We start from the raw sequence: 19,698 nt of genomic DNA, 5'->3' as shown, positions 1-19,698 counted from the left end.
TTCTCTGGGTGTAGTTGTTTCTGTCCATCATTGATCAACTGGAAGTGAGTTGGATCTTCTTTATGTTGAAGATATCCACTTCCATCAGAATACATCTTCATACAACATGATATATCAACTCTTGATAGTCAACAAGTTATCAATGAAGGTAATGGCACTCATCCACTAAATCTGAGGGACCAGATCCCCCATGGCTGGGACTTTTTTTCCTCCAGAGGGACCAGAAAGCTGTCCTAGAATAGTTTTGTTTTATTTTTAGAAAAAGCCATTTCTCAGGAGTGAAGCAGGAGAGATTAGAGATTGAAGAGATAAAGGAATTGGCAATATGCTATAAAAGATAGAAGAGGTGGGATCCAGAGTAATGTAAGGTAATAAATGATTAAGGAGAAGGTCCGCTTTTTCAGGTGAAATAAGAAGGTACAAAGAGATGGTGGGGGAAGATGTATGATGAAGAAGATGAGAAAATGTGAATGATCTCAAGTTTTGGAAGGTTTTTTTTGTGGTGAAATATGATGTGGAGATTATAATTGCCCAATATATATATGAAAAAAAACCACTGAGGGAGAGTTCTGAGTAATTATCCCTCCAATTAAGTGGACCTCAGATCTTCACTATAATCTGAGATGTTTTCTTCTTCTGGGGTCTTATTTTTATAAGGTTTGATACAAGATTTGATACCTGAATGTTCTAAAAAGGTTACACAAAGTAGAGAATTCCATTGGTTGATAAAGCTTACTTCACAGGCCAAAAAATAACATATCAGCTAGAAACTGTATGTGAGCAGAAAGTCTTGGGTTGGGCAAAGACATGGAGCATCTCCACTAAGTGGTTAAAAGATGGTCACTTGCTCAAGAGAGAATCATCTGGAGGTACAAAGATAAGTTGAAGGACTTTCCCTCTTCTTGAGTAACCTTGGGCATTCTGGGCTTGGTTACCATAACAAGTTAAAACAAGGGTGGAGGTCCTCTAAGCATTTTATGATTAAGCAAGTGAACTTACAATCTGTAGTTCAAAGCTCTGGGGCCAAATATACAGAATTTACAATCATATCCTTATAGAATTATATCAAACTGATTAATATAGATTGGCACAGAGTATGGGTCCAAATGAATCATTTTGAGAGGAATGTCCCAGCTGAAGTGGGATATGGGGAGAGTAGTAGCATAATAAGCATGAAAAGAGATGAAAAACTATTGAATAACTGCTGTGGTAAGTGGGAAAACAAATTTATTGGAGAGCTGTAAAAAGATGGTCTTGCAGCCAGGAGGGCCCATGTGAGATTGTGTAATACAAATTTGATTTTTTCTGGCTATGTTCAGCAACACATGAATAGATGTAAAGGTTGGAAGTCATCCAAGATTTGGATTTGGCAAGTAATTGGTAACAGGACTGGAGTGGGGGGCACCTTGAGGCAGGAAAAGTAGACCAGTGAAATATTTCAAGTGAAAGATCATGAGGGACTAGAATATAGAAGATTACGGAGTGTTAAATAGATTTACCAAAAGGGAAGAGGAATATAATCAGTGCTGGGAGAAAGGTTTGGAAATGATCCCAAAGCGGAAGGATTAGAGATCATAGTGAAGATAAAGAACTTCGTTCAAGATTGTAAATCGCAGGGAAATATGGAAAGATAAAAGATTATAATTAGATGAAGGAACTTCTGAGTTCTTGAATATTATAATGGAATACTTGTAGATGGTCACAGCCAGGGGTCTGAAATTACTGGAGTGAGGGAGGAGAATTCTAGTAATTGAGGAGTGAGTTCATTAGTGGCTGGAGAGAAGTCCATTTAAGGAAGCAGGAAATTAGACTATTCAATTAGAGTTCCAACTTTGTGGTGTGTGGTAATGATTTGTTCTGTGTGGCCCTAGGAGCTTTGTCCAGGGGCAGGTAGAGATATAGTCTAGGAGGATGCAGTGAAGAGGCAGAAGCAGCAATTCAAGGTAGGTCAGGAAAAAGCGGGGAGGGGATGTTGGCTCTCCAGAAGGGTCTTCAGACCCTGGGGTAAAGACAGAGGCCACAGGTAACTTGCCAGGGCCCGAGGCCAGCATAGAGCTTTGGGAGAACTCTTGGGGTAAAAACTAAGGCAGGAAACAGTGGAATTAAAAAACAAGTTTAAAGAAAACTTGGCCAGAGACTTAACTAAGCAAAGTGGTCCAGGAAGGGTTTAATGATGAAACTGAAAGGAGGTCACTAAACAGATGAAATATGGGAAAGTTCTATAAATATTTTTATAGCAAACTCTTTTCACTAATCAGAATGATTAGTTTGGGCTCTAGCTTCATTCTGGAGGAAGTGGAAAATGCCAGCAGACTGGAGCAAGTATATACAAACATTTGTATTGGAGGCAATGTAATTTTGAGGCTATTGAGAAAACAATTCTCAAAATATCTGAAGGATACTACCATAGAGTGGAAGAAAAAATCTTATAACTTATTCTTTTTTATTTTGTAAAATATTTTATTTTTTTCTAATTATATGTAAAAATTTTAAATTCATTTTGTAAAATGTGAGTTCCAAATTCTCTCTCCCTTCTTCCCTTCTCCCCTCATTGAAAAAGCAAGCGATATGATATAGATTATATAGCTGCAGTCATGCAAAACATGCTTCCTTTTTAATCATATTATTAAAGAAAACACAGACCAAGACATACAACCACAAGAAAAATAAAGTAAAAAAAAAGGTATACTTCAATCAGCATTCAGATTCCATCAGTATGTTCTCTGAAAATAATAGAATTTTTCATCATGATTTCTTCAGAACTCTCTTAGATTATCAATAACTAAGTTATTCACAGTGATCATTATGCAATATTGCAGTTACTATGTACAGTGTTCTCATTCTACCCATTTCACTATGCTTTTAGTTTATGTACATTAGAACATATTTTTGTCAAAAAAAATGGAGGGACCGAGGAAATACTACTAGCTTATGTATCTATTTTTTCTGTTATCAAATGTGTATAAGAATAATCTACACACACCTTGAGGGTAATCTTATGGTATGCACTAGTAAGGAAGGAGTCCATAGTAGGTTAGATCTTTACTATCACACAAGTGACTGAAAGAAGTGGAGAGTGCAGGCTCCTTACTAGCATGTTGGGTTTGAAATGAACTAGATCCAAATTTCGCTTTTGTCAAAAATGAGATCCATATGCATTTGAATTATTGACATGGGAGCAGCCAAGTAGGTGAAGGGTGCCTTGACTGTGATATGCAATTGGATGGATAACATTTAGAGCTGGTCCATCAGTATCTTAGACAGATACTATATATAAATATAGACTAGGCCCATTCAATAGAAAGATATCTGGAAGATTGTGCAATGTTTTTTTTAATGACTCCCAGCTTATCCCTAAAATAAAGGTCCTTGTTTTTAACCCTAGTATGTCACTGACTGTATGACTCCATATGATACAGGAAAGATCCATGGTGACTGTAAGTAGGCTATAACATGAGAAAGAATAGACATGAAAGTTATTTTCTTTTTTATCATTATTATAGCTTTTTATTTGCAAGATATATGCATGGGTAATTTTTCAGCATTGGCAATTGCAAAACATTTTGTTCCAACTTTCCCCCTCCTTCCCCCCACCCCTTCCCCAAGATGGCAGGTTGACCAATACATGTTGAATATGTTAAAGTATAAGTTAAGTACAATATATATACACACACACACATGTCCATACAGTTATTTTGCTGTACAAAAAGAATCGGACTTTGAAATAGTGTACAATTAACCTGTGAAGGAAATAAAAAATGCAGGAGGATAAAAATAGAGGGATTGGGAATTCTATGTAGTGGTTCATAGTCATCTCCCAGAGTTCTTTCCCTGGGTGTAGCTGGTTCAGTTCATTACTGATGAAAATTATTTTCAAAGAAATGTATATGCAGAAAATATGCTTGTCCAGAAACATAGTGAGACCATAGATTTTCGAATGGCATACTCATTTGTTCAACTACTACCTATACAATGTCAAGAGATTTAAATAAAAGCTGTTAATATAACATTGCAAATATATTACTATTGGAGCAAGTACTAGCCTACAATAGACTATATTATATTTATTATTATATATTATACATATTATATTACATAATAAATAATTTATTAATATATAATTATATAATATCCTTTTTCATAAACCATTATTTTTCTTCCAATAAAGAACATATCTTATTTCAAACTCATTATGTCCATCTGGATGTCATTTAAAAAGTGCATCATCCTCACACAAAATGGTACCTTCAATGTTCAAGCTATGAATTACAAGATCATTGATTTTAACATTAGGAGAGACCTCAAAGGTTATCTAATCCAAAAACCCCTCATATTTTAAAATGTCAAAATGAGACATTATAAATACTAAGGTACTTGCCAAAGTTCTCCAAGTGGCCGACCCAAGATTTGGACCCAGGATCTTAGAGTCCACGTCTTGCATTCTTTCCACAGAGCCACCCACATTTTGACAACTTTTTAAGAATTTTTCCCTTATTTGTAATTTATTAGTTCCTTTCTTTCCAGTTACATTATCAGAGATGTTAAGCATTTCATAAGAGAAAGGACAATGTCTGGCACTAGTAGGCACTTAATAAATGCTTGTTAATTTGACCACAGAGGGTCTAGATGATGTATAGACAAAAAGTAAATGAAATAAATGTGATAAAATTTAACATTTTGCTGTTACTGTTCAGCCATTTCAGTTTTGTCTAACTCTTCCTGACCACATTTGAGTTTTCTTAGCAATGACATTGTACTGGTTTGCCATTTCCTTCTCCTGTTCATTTTACAGATGAAGAAATGAAGGCAGAGTTAAATGACTTGTGTAGGATCACACAGCTAGTGAGTGTCTGAGGCTGGGTTTAAACTCATGAAGATGAGTCTTCCTGATTCTAGGACCATCATTCTATCCACTGTACTACCTAACTGCTCCATGACATATTTTATATATACATTAAAATACACATTTAAGAAAATAAATTAAAATATATGTATTTTAAAGTATAATTTGATAAATGATAATAAAATACAATAAAAGCCTACTTGAAAAATAAAATTATTGCTCTTATTCTTGAGTTCCTCTCTTTTTTCCCAGAAGTATGATTGTGGCAAGATGTCACTGTTTTGCTCAATAGATACTAGCCAGGAATCCCCAACACTGAGAAATTGCGCATAGGCTTACTATTATTAGTAAGGTGGTTTTTTCCCAAGGTCATGTCCTGCTATGCCAAAGATTTTAAGGCAAAAGGAAAGGCTGATGCCTTTGAGAGATTATTCCTATTACTGCTGAGAATAAGGAGTCTATATTATTCTTTCTTGCCACTGCTTCCCCCTGAATTCCTATCCCCACTCTGACCTCTGACCTGACCATTGCCTCTTAGCCAATTCTGGTGAAACACTTAAAAGCTCTGACCAATCGGAGAGAAAAGTGGAGAATTTCTGAAAAGTTAATAGGAAGTTTTTTTTTCTTTTTTTTCCTTTCTTAAACACTGACTCTGGAAAGAAGCTGTGAAATTATAAATAGCCTGAACAGTAAGAACAGAAGAAAGCGGAGATCAAGCGGGATCTGCAGAAGAGAGATGGTGAGTCCATTTTTTTTCTCTTTTCTTGTGGGAAATGCATTGTGCTGACTAAATAGGCTGGGAAAGTGAGGGGACCAGTTAGTCAGATGATTAAAGAGTCACTCAGTGTGGAGAAAGTAAGATCCATGTTGTGTCACTTCATAGCTTCCAAAGGGATTGGACTCTCACTTTTCCTTTCAAGTACCCAGTGAAGGGAACAGGGGGCTTCATTTTATCTCCATTTTTTTAGATGAGGAAAGGGTCTCAGGGAGTTTACTTATTTCCCTGAGGATACAAAACTGGCCGGTGTAGAACCAGCACACCAGCAGGTTTAAGCTTAAGATCCTTTTTTTCCCTAGCATTCTGGGGCTGTTTCATTTGTTCTCCCCAACTTCTCAGCAAAACTCTCTGATAATAATCCTCTTCAGTATAGTGTAGTGGAGTTCTTAGTGGCTGTACTGGAGCAGAACCCTGACTAAAAGTTGTCTCAGTCCCAGCTGTTCCTTTCAACCCCCCTCCCCGGGCAGCTTTATTTCCTTGCTACATTTTATTTCGCTAGTGTTACAAGGAGCTGGCCAAGGTCTCCCATTGCATCCAGGACCATCTCCACTCATCCTGAACTATATCTGAATGGACTCAGATGGCTCTGGAGGGGAAAGTGAGGCACAACCCTCACTGAAATCCAATTTCATTTGCCAGATGTCACCTCCCTGATGTCACTGAATCCTCTTGGAGAATGAAGGGCAAACAACAGTAACAGGAAGCTAGTGGTGCCATAGGGTATAGGGTATCCAAGTTGGAGTCAAGAAGACCTTTGAGTTCAAATTTGGCTTCATTTACTAGCTGTGTGATTCTAAGCAAGTCATTTGCCTCTGTCTGCCTCAGTTTCCTTCTGGTACCAATTAGCTGCCACAAAACTATCAATAGATCCAATAAATCTCCAAGTAGTAATAATAGCCATGCTTCTCCTTCTGGTCTGACACATCCTCTCCATCCTTCTAGTTTGTTTTCAGGGATTTATTGAAGGAAGAGTAACAAAGCCAGCAGCTATCTCCCCTTCCCTCCTCTATTATAGAATTCCCCTGTCAGCACTTTGTTAGTATCATTCTTTGTTCTTTCCTTATCAAATGTCCTCTCAACCCCCAGAAATCTCAAAATATAAGGGAAAGAATAAAGGTTCTCCAAAGTAGTAGAAATAGTTGGGTCTGGAGTTAGAGAACCTGGTTTCAAACTTCAGATTTATCTATCTATCTATCGATAGATCCATCCATCCATCTATCCATCCATCCATCTACCTTTCTATCTTTCTATCTATCTATCCATCCATCTACCCACTTATCCATCCAACCTTCCCTCCATCCATCCACCCAGTTTTCTTTCTTTCTATCCATCCACCCACTATCTATCTATCTATCTATCTATCTATCTATCTATCTATCTATCTATCTATCTATCATATCACATACATACATATATACAAACCCACGTATATGTATATATGTACTAGATTTTTGAATCTATCCTTTCAGGTTGGATCTGCGACTCCATGATCCTATGACACACCAATGCCAAGAAACTTGCCATGTTAACATTGGCTCAATAATGTCCAAATAAAACAGAAGGAATATTAAAATCAGTAATCTTGAAATTTCTGTGAATTTTGGAGCTATATATGCATATAGATATACATACATATACTGAAGAGGAAAATCTATATGTTTGTAAGTTAATAGGATGTCCTTAATATCTAACATCAGTTTTAAAATCTATATAAATCATTTGATAAACACCCGAATTAACACCCTTACCTGGATCCTTTCTTTGTTCAAGCTTAACAAAAAACATTCTTTATGTGAGTCTGGCAGCTAATGTGGGTTTTATATTTTCTATTATACTTCAAAGATGAGTTTTCTCATCCTCTTTCCTTTTTTTCTCATTCATATATTCTAGTGTGAGACTCTAAATCAAGAAGACCTGATTTTGAATTCTCCCTCTGACACTAAGTCAACCCTGAATAAATCACTTAACCATTCAGCCTTAGTTCCCTCTATAGAAGATAGTTTTTTTTTTTAAATCAACTGGGGTTAATTGACTTGCCTAAGGTCACACAGATCTCAGGTCTTCCTGGTTCTGAAGTTAGTGCTCTATCCATTGCCCTTGCTGATTTTTTTTTTATAAAATTAATTTGGGCAACTAAATCCCTAAAACAAAAACACCAGGGGTTAAGGAGTGAACACTAATTTAATCACTATGGGAAGCAATTATATAATGTGAGGCAAGTCATTTAACCTTTTTCTGCCTCTGTTTCCTGATCTGGCCAGTGAAGATAACAATTCCCAATTCTGTCCTGCTTTTTAAAATTCACAAAAGGACTTTCTCTTCAATAGCTCTGCGGGATAGATAATGCAAGTGTTGTTATTATTTCCATTTTTTTTTGTCATGAGATTGAAGCTAAGGGAGATTGAATATTTAAGTGCCCTAAATATCTGGCATGTGTTTGAGGTGAGAGGTAGAGAGCTGACCTCACTCTTTGAAGTTAGGAAGTAAAGTTCAAATTGGATTCAGACACATTCTGGTAGGCAAGTCATTTAACTTACTCAGTGCCACTAAGCAATGGGCAGGTAAGTGACACTATAGTTCATAGAGGGCTGGGCATGGAATTGCTGCCAGGCTCTCATAAAGAACTACTTTTGGTAAGCTTGAATAAAGAAAGGATCTGGGTAAGGATGATATTTAGGTGCTTATCAAATGTTTGAAGTAGTTTTAAAGGCTAATATTAAGTAATATGGACATCCTGTTAAATTTCCAAACTTAAACATATTTAGACTTTTTTTCTTCAGAATATCTAAAAATCACAAAAATTGACATATTCCTTGGTTTCAAGATTATTGATTTTCATTTTCCTGCTGTTTTATTTGGATATTATTAAGCCAACTTTAGCAGGGCAAATTTCTTGAATTCAAAATCTGATTTCAGACCCTTATTAGTGGTATGACCCTAGGTAAGTCACTTAACTGCCTCGGTTTCTCCATCTGTAGAACAAGCTAGAGAAGGAAATGGTAAACTATTCCAGGAGCTTTGCCAAGAACACCCCAAATGGTTTCACAGAGAGTTGAGCATAACTGAAAGGAAGCCTTTAAGTAATTAATTCACTGAGGTTCAGAGCAAATGCCAGACTACATGTGTAGAAACAGTTTCCACACTAATGAAATGATTGGTCTGGATCCAAACAAAATACAAACTAAATTTTAAAATTCCGAGTTGGGTTGGCAGGGCAAATTCAGTGCTTGATCTGGAGTCAGGAGATGTGGGCTTTTAAATCCCACTCCAGAGGCTTATCAGCTGTATTTCATCTCTCCAATTCTCAGTTTCCTCATGTGTAACTCTTTAATAATAATCTTGGTGAAAAACAAGGTGCTTTAAAAGATAAAAACCCTTTGTAAACATTTATAAACAATAGGTTTTTAAGAAGTTTAAAGGTAAACTAAGACTTTGGGAGTACCTTGTCTAAAAGTCTTTTGCATTAGTCCTGCATTTTGCAGGAATACAGACACCTGGCTGAAGAATGGAAGGGATATGAAGAATACCCGTCGTTCAAAAGCAATGTACTACTTCCAGTTTGATTTCAGTTCAATTTTGAACCCTTGGAGGAAGATGCTGATGTCCTCTCATCTGCCTTATATCATGGCCCAATCGAAATGAAACACCTTGGGTTATGTGAACAGAAAAGATTACAGAATAAGAGTAATCCAGAGTAACATCTTATATAGATTTATATAAAATTTTATTCTGGGCCTCCTGATTGCTTAGTTCTTGAAGCATGGATTTGGAATTTAAACTGTCAGCCCTATTTGGTAGCTAAAGAAGTAGAGATCCATCCAAGTATACCTTGCTATGGCCCTGGTCCCATTCTTAGCATTCATACCCACAAATGGAAATTGCATTATTGGGACACAATATGTATGGGAAATGGGACTTGGTGACTGGTAACTCTTCATGTAGGAATTATTGAAAAAGGATGTTCAAGTGGGAAGGGAGGTAGGTGAGAAGGAGTTATCTGCTTTTGACTTGGATTGCAATTGCCTTGAGTTTTATTGCATGGTAGATTGACTAGAAACATAGCTGCTTCCCTGGAAACTCTCAGCTCAGAAAGATAGGAACAGAGCACCATAGCATTCAACACTTTTTCCCCTGGATTCATGATTTCATCAACAGAGAGAATTTGTTGTGTAGAGACATCCCTGTGCAAATGAGTAGTTTTGCTACAATTTAAATTGTTAGAATGTTGCCTGAGGATCCAGCCTCAAACACTTGACATGTATTCATTAGCTGTGTAATCTTGGTCAAGTCATTTAACTCTGATTTCTTTATAGAGAGAAAGACACACACACAGACAGCGAAACAGAGAGAGAGAGAGGGAGAGACAGAGACAGAGACAGAGAAACAGAGCCAGAGGTAGAGACAGAGACAGAAACAGAGATAGACAGAAAGACAGAGACAGAGAAACAGAGAGAAGGTGGGGAAAGAGAGACAGAGAGAGACAGAGAGGGGGAAGAGAGAGAGACAAAGAGACAGAGAGAGACATGGAGACCGAAGACACAGAAAGACAGAGATAGGGAGACAGAAGATAAAGTAAGTTAGAGAGACAGACAGACAGAAGAATGTTGTTTGGGGCACTGAGGTTAAATGATTTGTAAACATTCACACAAGCATTATATGTTGAGGTGCAGGACTCATCTAGGTCTCCATATGCAATACTAGATTGCTTCTTTTATGCTTCAAGTCTAAAAAGACAAAAAAAAAACCCCAAACTTAAGTATAATCTAAAAATATTAGATTTTATCCACAATTTATTTCTAAATGTTCTATACAGTGCCTGTCACATTTTTTTTGGTACTAAATATAAAAAATTATTACAGTTAGCCATGGTGAAAACAACCTAATAATGATAGAGTAGGAGAACTGAGAGCAAGATAAGTCACCATTAAGGAAATTCCTATCTTTAAATTTCCTGCGAAACACAACAACATTATTAATCACAAAGTTTTAACATGCCTAGTGGCTGATAGAAGACCACAGGCTAAGAAATTAGAACTCAGGTTCCAAGTTATAAAAATATGGTCAATTTTTATCTGAACCAAAAATAGGTGACTCTTAAATGTAAACATTTAATCATTTTTGATACACTGTCCTGCTAATGAACTTTCAGTTGGACATGAAGTACTCTGAACAATTGGAAATTTAATAATTTCAATAATTATGGTTTAATCTAAGTTTTTCTGCAATGAAAGGAGTCAACTCTAACAGTCTCCCGAGAGATGATTGGTAAATTTTGTGTGAACATTTATACCTGAGAAATTGACAAATAGAACAAATCAGTGCTTGATTTATTTTTGTTGATTTCACAAATTTAAGGAAGTAATAGAAAAAGTGTTCATAATGCTGATTAAATTTAAAAGTGTATCAAGGGCACAGGTTTTTTTTTTCTTTTGGAGAGTCAGTTGTTAAATATTTACCAGCTAGACCCTCTGCATAACTGAACAAGAAACTACACCTAAGTATATAATGAGATATACTAGAAATGGCATTGGATTTTGAGTGTAAAGACCTGGGTTCAAATCTTGCCTTTGCTGCTTATTATGTCTGTGAAATTGAGCAGAGGATTTCATTTCTCTTGTCTTGAATTTCCCCATGTGTAAAATGAGGTGAGTACGCAGGTAACTGGATCATTCCTTAGGTCCTTTCTAAGTCTATGATCCTATCTATACCTTAATCCTACCTTATGGACAGCAGGTAACACACAGTCACATTACAGACCAGAGATTTTTCACTTTTTTGTGCCATGAGCCCCTTTAGCAATTTGGTGAAGCTTATGAACCTCTTCTCAAAATAATGATTTTCAGTGAAGAATACAAAATACATAGTATTACAAAGAAATGAAAATTCTTAACCTTTTTTTGTTAAAAAAAAAAAAAAAAAGCATGCAATTTCAATAGATTTGTGATGGAGAGGATCATCTACATCCAGAGAGAGAACTATGGGAACTAAATGTGGATCGTAACATAGTATTTTTACCTTTTTTGTTGTTGTTTGCTTGCTTACTTATTTTTTCTTTCTCATTTTTTTCCTTTTGATCTGATTGTTTCTTGCGTATAATAATAAATGTGAAAATATGTTTAGAAGAATTGCACGTATTTAACCTATATTGGATTACTTGCTATCTAAGGAAGGGGGATCGGTGAGAGGGAGAAAAATTTGGAACACAAGGTTTTGTAAGGGTGTATGTCAAAAATTATCTTTGAAAAATAAAAGCCTATTATAAAAAATAAAAAGGCATGGATCTATTTAGCTATTTGGTGAAACATAGGGTCTTCTTCTGAGAAGAATAATGTCTTTAAATGCATAAAATACTCAGGCTTATGAAGGAAACAAAAATTATTGAAGATAAAGATGTAATATTTTTCTCATCCAAATTCATAGACTTCCTAAAATCTATCCATAAATGTCCTGGGAGCCTGTCTATCCCAGGTTAAGAGACCCTGCTCCAGACCCAGACCATTGAAGACATGTGGCTGATCAGCCCTAGACCATAACAACAAACCTAAGAGGAAAAGTACCATATTTTTAGTGTGGCAAAAGCAACCAGTTTAGGAGATGTATAAGAGAAAGACAAAGGAAATAATACTGAGTAGGTGCTTTCGGTTGGACATCTCATAAGTATGGGGTCTGAAAGGGTCAGCAGGGGGAAGAGCATATGGGAGATCTTCTATATAAATTGATAGTGACTCACTCATGTAACACGTAGTGGGGGCAGTCCTGGGCATTCTAAGGGGCTTGCTGAAAGTTCTCAATGGTCCTAATTTCTAATACCATGGGCATCAGGGACAGAATGAAGCTCCTACATCAGCCAGTCCCAGTATAGTGAGGCTGTCCCTGCAGATATTTTTCCTAATTTTCTTAAGTCACTTAGTGAGGAGTAGGAAGGTACTTTAAGGTCAGTCATGGAAACCAGCAGCTGGTGAACAATTGTTTTTTCAAGTCAGCTTTCAAGAATGGAATCAAAGAATGAGGCAGAGAAGAAAATACTTTATCATCATCACATGTCAATATAATAATTATCATGAATAATGAAAATAATATTATAAAAATGGCATTTATAGGGCACTTAAAGCTTTTGGACTAAGCCTATGGTTTCATTGATATAAGGAACTCTCAGTGAAAAAATTCTCTTTGCTGTTAATGCCAGTGTTTTTCCTTTAAGATCATCTTTGATTTGTATTGTATATATCTTGTTTTTAGAATTCATTAGCATGTTATCATCCCAATTATACTGTGAACTCTTTAAGGACAGAAACTAATTTTGCTCTCTTTTTATCTAGCACCTAACACTTGGTATAATAATAGATATTTAATATATGCTAGTTGACCTGACAACTACCAATTTAATCCAACACTTTTCTGCATTTTATGTTATCAAGTTGCCAAGGGACTCTCAGATTCAATGTCTTGTTATAGACAGCACTTGAACCTAAGATTCTTAACTCAGAGGTCAGGGCTCTCGTCAGTATATCAGACTGCCTTGTAATTTAAAATTTGCAAAAAACTTTCTATAGATTATTTGGTGTAGGTAGTACAATTATTATATGGAAACCGAGGCTCAGGAAGTAAAATATCTCACTTGTGGTTAAACTTATCAGAAGTGAGATTTGAACCCAGAGTTTCAAAATTCCCAAACCTACACAGTCCTTACTACTCTTTATCTTTTCCTACTCTCTACAACTTGGAACAATTACTTAAGCTTTCCTAAATGCAGAATTGGGCTAAATGTGACTGTCTGGCCCTGCATTTTATTGTACTGCTCTAAAGTGTTGAGAGATGAACTTTAAACTGATTATTAATTGAATATGTGACCTAAAGAGAAAGTGCCTTTTCTTGCTTTCAGGTTTGCTATCTAGAAGCCTTCAGGAACAGGAGATTTCAGAGGACTGTCTTTGACACTATCTTGATCTCTGGTAAGTTTTAGCATAGCCCTTCCCTAAGTCCTGGACATCTGGGGCCAAGCACAGAGTCAAATAGAATTCGGGGAAAAAAAAGGAGAGAGTTATTTCAAGAGGAAATGATTCTGACAGATAGATTCCTGGTGGGAGTCAGAGTCAGAGGTGGATTTAGGGTTAAGTTACCATAAATGGTACTGAGCTTCAAGAACTGCTCCATCACGTTGGGACTTGTGTTCCTGAGCCTTGTGATCAGTGTTGTGTTGCCGGGTGAGAGTGAAGAAGCAATATTGTGTAAACCTTATAATGGCGTGAGGGGTTTGGAGCGGACTGGAAAGAAGGCTTATAAACAGGAAAAGGAGCTGTTTCCAGGACTGATTACTTTCATTGTCCACCTCTTCCAGTGGGAACCCGCCTCTTCTGTCCCTGGGACAACTGCCACCAGCCACAAAACAGTAACTTGGACAACACTTTAGATGATTCATAGTACCTTTATCTGATCCCTCTATTTCTTACCTTTCAAGGATTTGAAAGAATTAGTTTAATTTGTTTCTAATAGATTAGGAAATATATACAGAAAAGTTAAATGATTTTCCCAAGAAAGGCAGCCTAGTCTTACAAAGAGTTCTAGATTTAGAGCCAAGAGAGCTAAATTCTGGTCCTGCCTCAGACATATAAACCATAATGTCCTTTTTAGTCCTGACTCAGAGACATATAAATCATGTGTCTAAAACCCTTAGAACTTAGTAGCCTCATAGTTAGAATAAGCAGCAGAAGTGTAAGTGCAAAGTTCCAAGATTTTTTTGCTTTATAACAAATGAGCAATTCACTAAAATGAAACTAGCTTCCTGCTCTGAAATACAAACTTTTCTATGTTCCATTTCATATGTAAGTTCCATTGGATGAAGTGTTATAACAAATACGGCTACCACATTTATTTGGAGTCTATAAAAAAAGTGATCATAGCTTCTTGAACAACTTGAGCAACTTCAGGATCTTTGCCGAAACCCAAAATAGGTCACAAAGAGTAGGACACAACCACAAGGCATTCGAGAAGTTTGACAGAGAAGGGTGACAGTCTTGGGGAGAAAGGCATCCCTTTCATCAGAGGGTTATTTCTACTTAGAATCAGGATGAGAAGTAGATTATAGAGGGAGTGGACAAAGTGCCAAATTTGGAGTCAGAAAGATTTCAGCATTTTTTCCAGCATCATACTCTTACTTGGGCAAATCACTTATTCCTGTTTGCCTCAGTTACCTCATCCATAAAATAAGCTGGAGAAAGAAATAGCCAACTACTCTGGTATCTTTGCCAAGAAAACTAGAGATGAAGTCATGAAGATTAATAAAATTAAACAACACCAATAAAATTTCATTTTCTACAGAAAACTTTCCCAACCCCTTTTAAATGTAGCGCCTTTCCTCTTTTAATTATATAGCTCACAAATTGTTTTTACAGAATTGTTTGCTTGTTGCTTCCCCCAGTCAATTCTAAGTTCTTTAAAGTCAGGCATTGAGCATTTTCTTAGGGTTAATTTATTTACCCACAGTCACACAGCCAAAATGTATTAGACAAGATATTAAATCTGGATTTGAGGGTAGCTTTCTACCCTCTATGCCATGTCATCTCCCAAAGTAATTATGCATTGGTTGCTTTAAAATAAAATAATGATTTTTCTTCAAATGGTCTGTGGTGAGCGTGGGCAGAGAGGAGGGCTTTGGCTGTTTTGGTTATTTATCTTATGGACACAAATTCTATTGATTTTCTATAATATTCTTTGTGTCATTGTTTGCATTTATGCTTCTATTCTTCTCCTCAATGTAATAATTTGCTTCTTTTTTCTTTTTATATCAGCTCTGATTACTCAGATCCAAGTGGGAGCCTGGACATACCATTACAGTGATCAGAAAATATATCCTTGGAATGGTGCTCGGAGATTTTGTCAAAAACTTTATACAGACTTAGTAGCTATTCAGAATAAAGATGAAATTGCATATCTCAATGAATTTTTGCCCTACCACCCTCAATATTACTGGATCGGGATCCGAAAAATCAATAATATTTGGACCTGGGTGGGAACCAATAAAACACTCACAAAGGAGGCTGAGAATTGGGCAGAAAATGAGCCCAATAACAAGAGGAATGATCAGGACTGTGTGGAAATCTATATCAAGAGAACTACTTCCCCTGGGAAGTGGAATGATGAACCATGTATGAAAAGGAAAAGAGCATTGTGTTATAAGGGTAATACTCCATCTATTTCCTCTAAATTTGGTTTATTAGGTTAAAAAAAAACCTGTGGTTTTTTTTTTCCTAAAGTAGCATTAAATATTGTCCCTGCCCACAGGGACCTTATAATCTAGTTGGGGGACATAAACCCCAGGCATATGAAATGATAATCATTTAAGATGTACAGATATACATTAATGATTTTATTCATTCTTTTTGAACAGATACGAAAGATGTTCAGTTCTTGTCCATCATCATTGGAGATAGAATTAGGAAAAATAGGTGAATATAGAAGGGATTAATAATGCTTTGAAATAGGCTATCAAAGAGAAATGCAACAAGTCATTTCTTCCTCTTTAGAAATACTTGATAGTTGAATAGGTAGCTCTCATTTGTCTCAGGGGACAAGAGATGGTTCTATCTGAAGAAGATAGACTAGAAAACCTCTGTAATTTTGTGATCAAGATGAAATCCAAGACCATTAAGATATGATTTTTTTTGCTTCCATATCTCTTCTCACACTGTTGCTAAGGCCCAGAATGCCTTTTCTATCTATCCCTCTCTCTGTACATCCCCCACCAGTTCTGCTTACTGATATCTTACTCATCTTTCCTTTATGCCCCAAGACAATTGCCATCTCCTTCATGAAGCTTACCTTAAATCCCTCAGCTAGAAGAGATTTCTCTTTATTTGGCTCTCTAGACTTCCTGCTGAGAGCATCATTTTACCTTAGAGACAAACTTCTGGCCGCAATGAAATACAGAAATGGGAGCTAAGTCCTGTCCTACACCCAGCTCTTCTGCTGAAGAAATCCCAACATTGTTTCTTCTTATAAACTGGCCCAATTCACATTTTATAAATAAGGAAACAGGAGTTGAGAAGTTGTAAAGAATATTTATAGAAAATTGGAATTGATTTAGAATTGGAAGGGAACTTCAAGATGGGTTAACCCAATTCCTTCATTTTATAGGTGAAGTAGTTAATCCATGGTCACACAGGTAGTGTCAAAAGTAAAATTTGAACTCAAGTCCTTTCTACTTGCATTATTCCACATTAAATCCAGATACACTTTTTACTTCCAATCTGGTTTTCCACCATAGCTTCTACAAATTGAAACGGGGAAAGGGCTCATAGAAATCCAAAATCCCAACTTATAAACTTTCCTCAGTTAAAAAAATAGAACTACCTGGCGTACTGGAACTTACACCCTCTCACCCTGGCCACAGAATAGGACACCAGGATCAAATACACTTTGTATATTGTCAGATGGAATGAGGATTTTTCTTTGAATGATAAGTTTTGGACAAAATCCCTGGTATTACTTTGTTTAGCCTGTCAGGTCATATATTCTTTTACCAATATCTTTCTACAGTAGATCAAGACTGAAAATAGTTTTATTTAAGAAACTGCCATCCATTTCTTTTAGCAAACTCTTTTTTTCTCTGGCAGACTTTTGGCATGGCTCCACATGGGGCCATTGGATCTCTGGATTCTACATTAATCTTTAGTTATGCAAGATGTCAATGTAATTCTTATGTAATTAAGAATGCATCTTTTATATCTCGTTCACAAGTGCTAATGAGTTTAACCTACCTGTACCCATACAGCCTCCTGTGAACCTTTCTCCTGCAACAATCAAGGAGAATGTATTGAAACTATTGGAAACTATACCTGCTCTTGCTACCCAGGATTTTATGGACCAGAATGTGAATATGGTAAGGAGAGTGTTCCATTTAATTCTGTTTCATCCATTATCATCTTATACATTAACAGTATTAGGCAAAATTCTAGGAAGTCATTGATGATGAGGAACTACTGATGAGCAGGAATATTGGGCTCAGGGCTCCTTACCACTAGACACATAAACTTGACCCAAACAAACAAAATACTTGATCCTTACAAAAGATATTTTCTTCCAATATCTCTTTGATTTGAGGAAGAAGATCAAATAAGACAAAAGAAAAAGGGAAAAGACACAAGAAGCAAATGAAAAAATCACTTTAAACTAATTCTTTCCATTTCTGAAGCAATGATACATAGCATAACTTGAAATGATTTTTTTAAATAAAAGGACTAAGAAAATGTGTATAACAGGCTAGCAACCTGTGGTTTAAAGTCAGTGTTAATGAAATGATACGATTACTTTGTTTTTTTATTGGGCATCTGATTTTGTATTATAAATCACCTCCCAAGGAAGCAATTTCCTTCCCATTTGGGGCAACAATTACTCTTCATCTTTTATTCTTAGACTACTGCCTAGAGCACTGAGAGGTTAAGTTACTAGCCCAGGGTCACACAATCAATATTTATTAAAGGTGAGACTCAAACACAAATTTTTCTGTGTCTGAGGCCAATTCTTTATCCACTATGCCACACAGCCTCTTGGCTCTAATTTTGTATTATCTTCCAGTCAGATATGAATGGTAATGATGCTGTATTTTCCTACAGTTGTAGAGTGTAAAGAACTTGACCTCTTCCCTGGCAATATGCGAATGACCTGCAGCCATCCTCTGGGAAATTTCTCCTACAAATCCACATGTAATTTCTACTGTATGGAAGGACATGGACTGAATGGAGCAAGCACCCTGGAATGTTTAGCTTCTGGGGAATGGACAGCTGAGGTCCCACAATGCTCAGGTGTGTAGCTTCCATTTGTTTTCTACTCCCTGAACAACTGGAATTTAAGAAATGACTCTGCTTTCTCGATGGAAGAATAGGAGGAATCTAGCCTAGTGACCCAACCATCGGATAGCTATTGCTACAAAAGATCAATATTCCATATCAGTAAGAGAATTTGAATCAGAAAGCCTTTTAGTGGGATTTCATAAAGGTTAAATTTGGATTCTCAAGTAAAAATTCAGAAGGGAATTCCATGATATATGTTCATTTCAAAACAAATTGATTTCTAGCAGAGAGGGATCTCCTTTGAATTCAATTCTTATAGTTTGTAGTCCATCTTACAAATGGAAGATGTTTTGCTAAGTGTTTGTTGGAGAAATCAATGAATTATAACTATTGAAGCCAGTTTACAAGGCAAATTAGAAAAAAAAAAAAAAAGGAGGTTGTATCTTTTTCTGCCTTTGTTTATATTTACCCATCCATTTCCTTTTAAAGTGTCCCAAAGATCAATAGAACAGTTGTAACTTCCAAGAGACTTAACTTATTTTCTCATTGCTGTTTCTTTAGTCACTGGGTGCCCAGCCTTGAAGAGTCCTGAAAGAGGGAATATGAACTGCTCCTATTCGTCAAAGAGAAACATTCATGGGTCCAGTTGTAGCTTCAGTTGTGAAGAGGGGTTTATACTAAAAGGAGAAGAAGTGGTGTGGTGTACCTCTGGAGCCTGGACAGCGCCAGTTCCCACGTGTGAAGGTGGGTCATGGAGATGTAATAGCCCACTACTCCCAGGGAGTCACACGGACAACATCTGGATGACAGAATTGAATATGGGCAAGATTCCCAGTAAGGGAACCTATTTCCATCTGCTGTTCAGCCACAACTTTGAATCCCATGGCCTTCTGAGACAGTGAGAGTGTGGCTAGTTTTAGAAAAACAATAGCCTGGGATATCCTGTCAAAACAAATATAAGAGCTAGAGCATCCAAGGGTGGAATATGAGAAAGTCCAGATGGAAAGGCCATTATGTATTCTAAAAAAGTGTTAAAGAAGTGTTTGGATTCCAGGTTCAAGCCTGTCCAGAAGCTCTCTCCAATTAATAATAAAAGCAACATAGTGTTTCAAAATATGTAAAGCAGTTTACAATTATCTCATTTGAGACTCACAGCAACCCTGGGAGAAAGTAGTTATTATTATCCCCATTTTACAGATGAAGAAACTAATGCAAAGAGAAGTTAGGTTAGCCCAGATTCATATACCTAGCAAGTATTTGAGACTGAATTTGAATCTGACTCCAGGTTC

The 19,698-nt window shown here is 36.5% G+C and overlaps 1 protein-coding gene across 2 annotated transcripts in view; it reads left to right on the top strand.

Annotated features, from left to right (window-relative positions):
• Positions 1–1,904: 1,904 nt before the first annotated feature.
• SELP (selectin P) overlaps positions 1,905–19,698 on the top strand; it is a 39,274-nt gene continuing 21,480 nt past the window's right edge. The window contains exons 1-7 of one of the 2 annotated variants that reach the window (XM_074308305.1): positions 1,905–1,943; positions 5,507–5,582; positions 13,504–13,573; positions 15,410–15,799; positions 17,392–17,499; positions 18,233–18,421; positions 18,971–19,153. In XM_074308305.1, coding sequence (XP_074164406.1) covers positions 5,580–5,582; positions 13,504–13,573; positions 15,410–15,799; positions 17,392–17,499; positions 18,233–18,421; positions 18,971–19,153 — 943 coding nt within the window. In that variant the 5' untranslated portion in view covers positions 1,905–1,943; positions 5,507–5,579. Of the gene's footprint in view, positions 1,944–5,428; positions 5,583–13,503; positions 13,574–15,409; positions 15,800–17,391; positions 17,500–18,232; positions 18,422–18,970; positions 19,154–19,698 lie in introns of those variants that run through there. The other variant, XM_074308304.1, reaches the window with a different exon arrangement.

The sequence above is a fragment of the Sminthopsis crassicaudata genome, chromosome 4 (genome assembly GCF_048593235.1).
Source record: "Sminthopsis crassicaudata isolate SCR6 chromosome 4, ASM4859323v1, whole genome shotgun sequence".
In the NCBI taxonomy this organism is placed as follows: domain Eukaryota; kingdom Metazoa; phylum Chordata; class Mammalia; order Dasyuromorphia; family Dasyuridae; genus Sminthopsis; species Sminthopsis crassicaudata.
The sequence above is the reverse complement of the archived record's forward strand: the minus strand, read 5'-3'. Positions and strand labels throughout refer to the sequence as shown.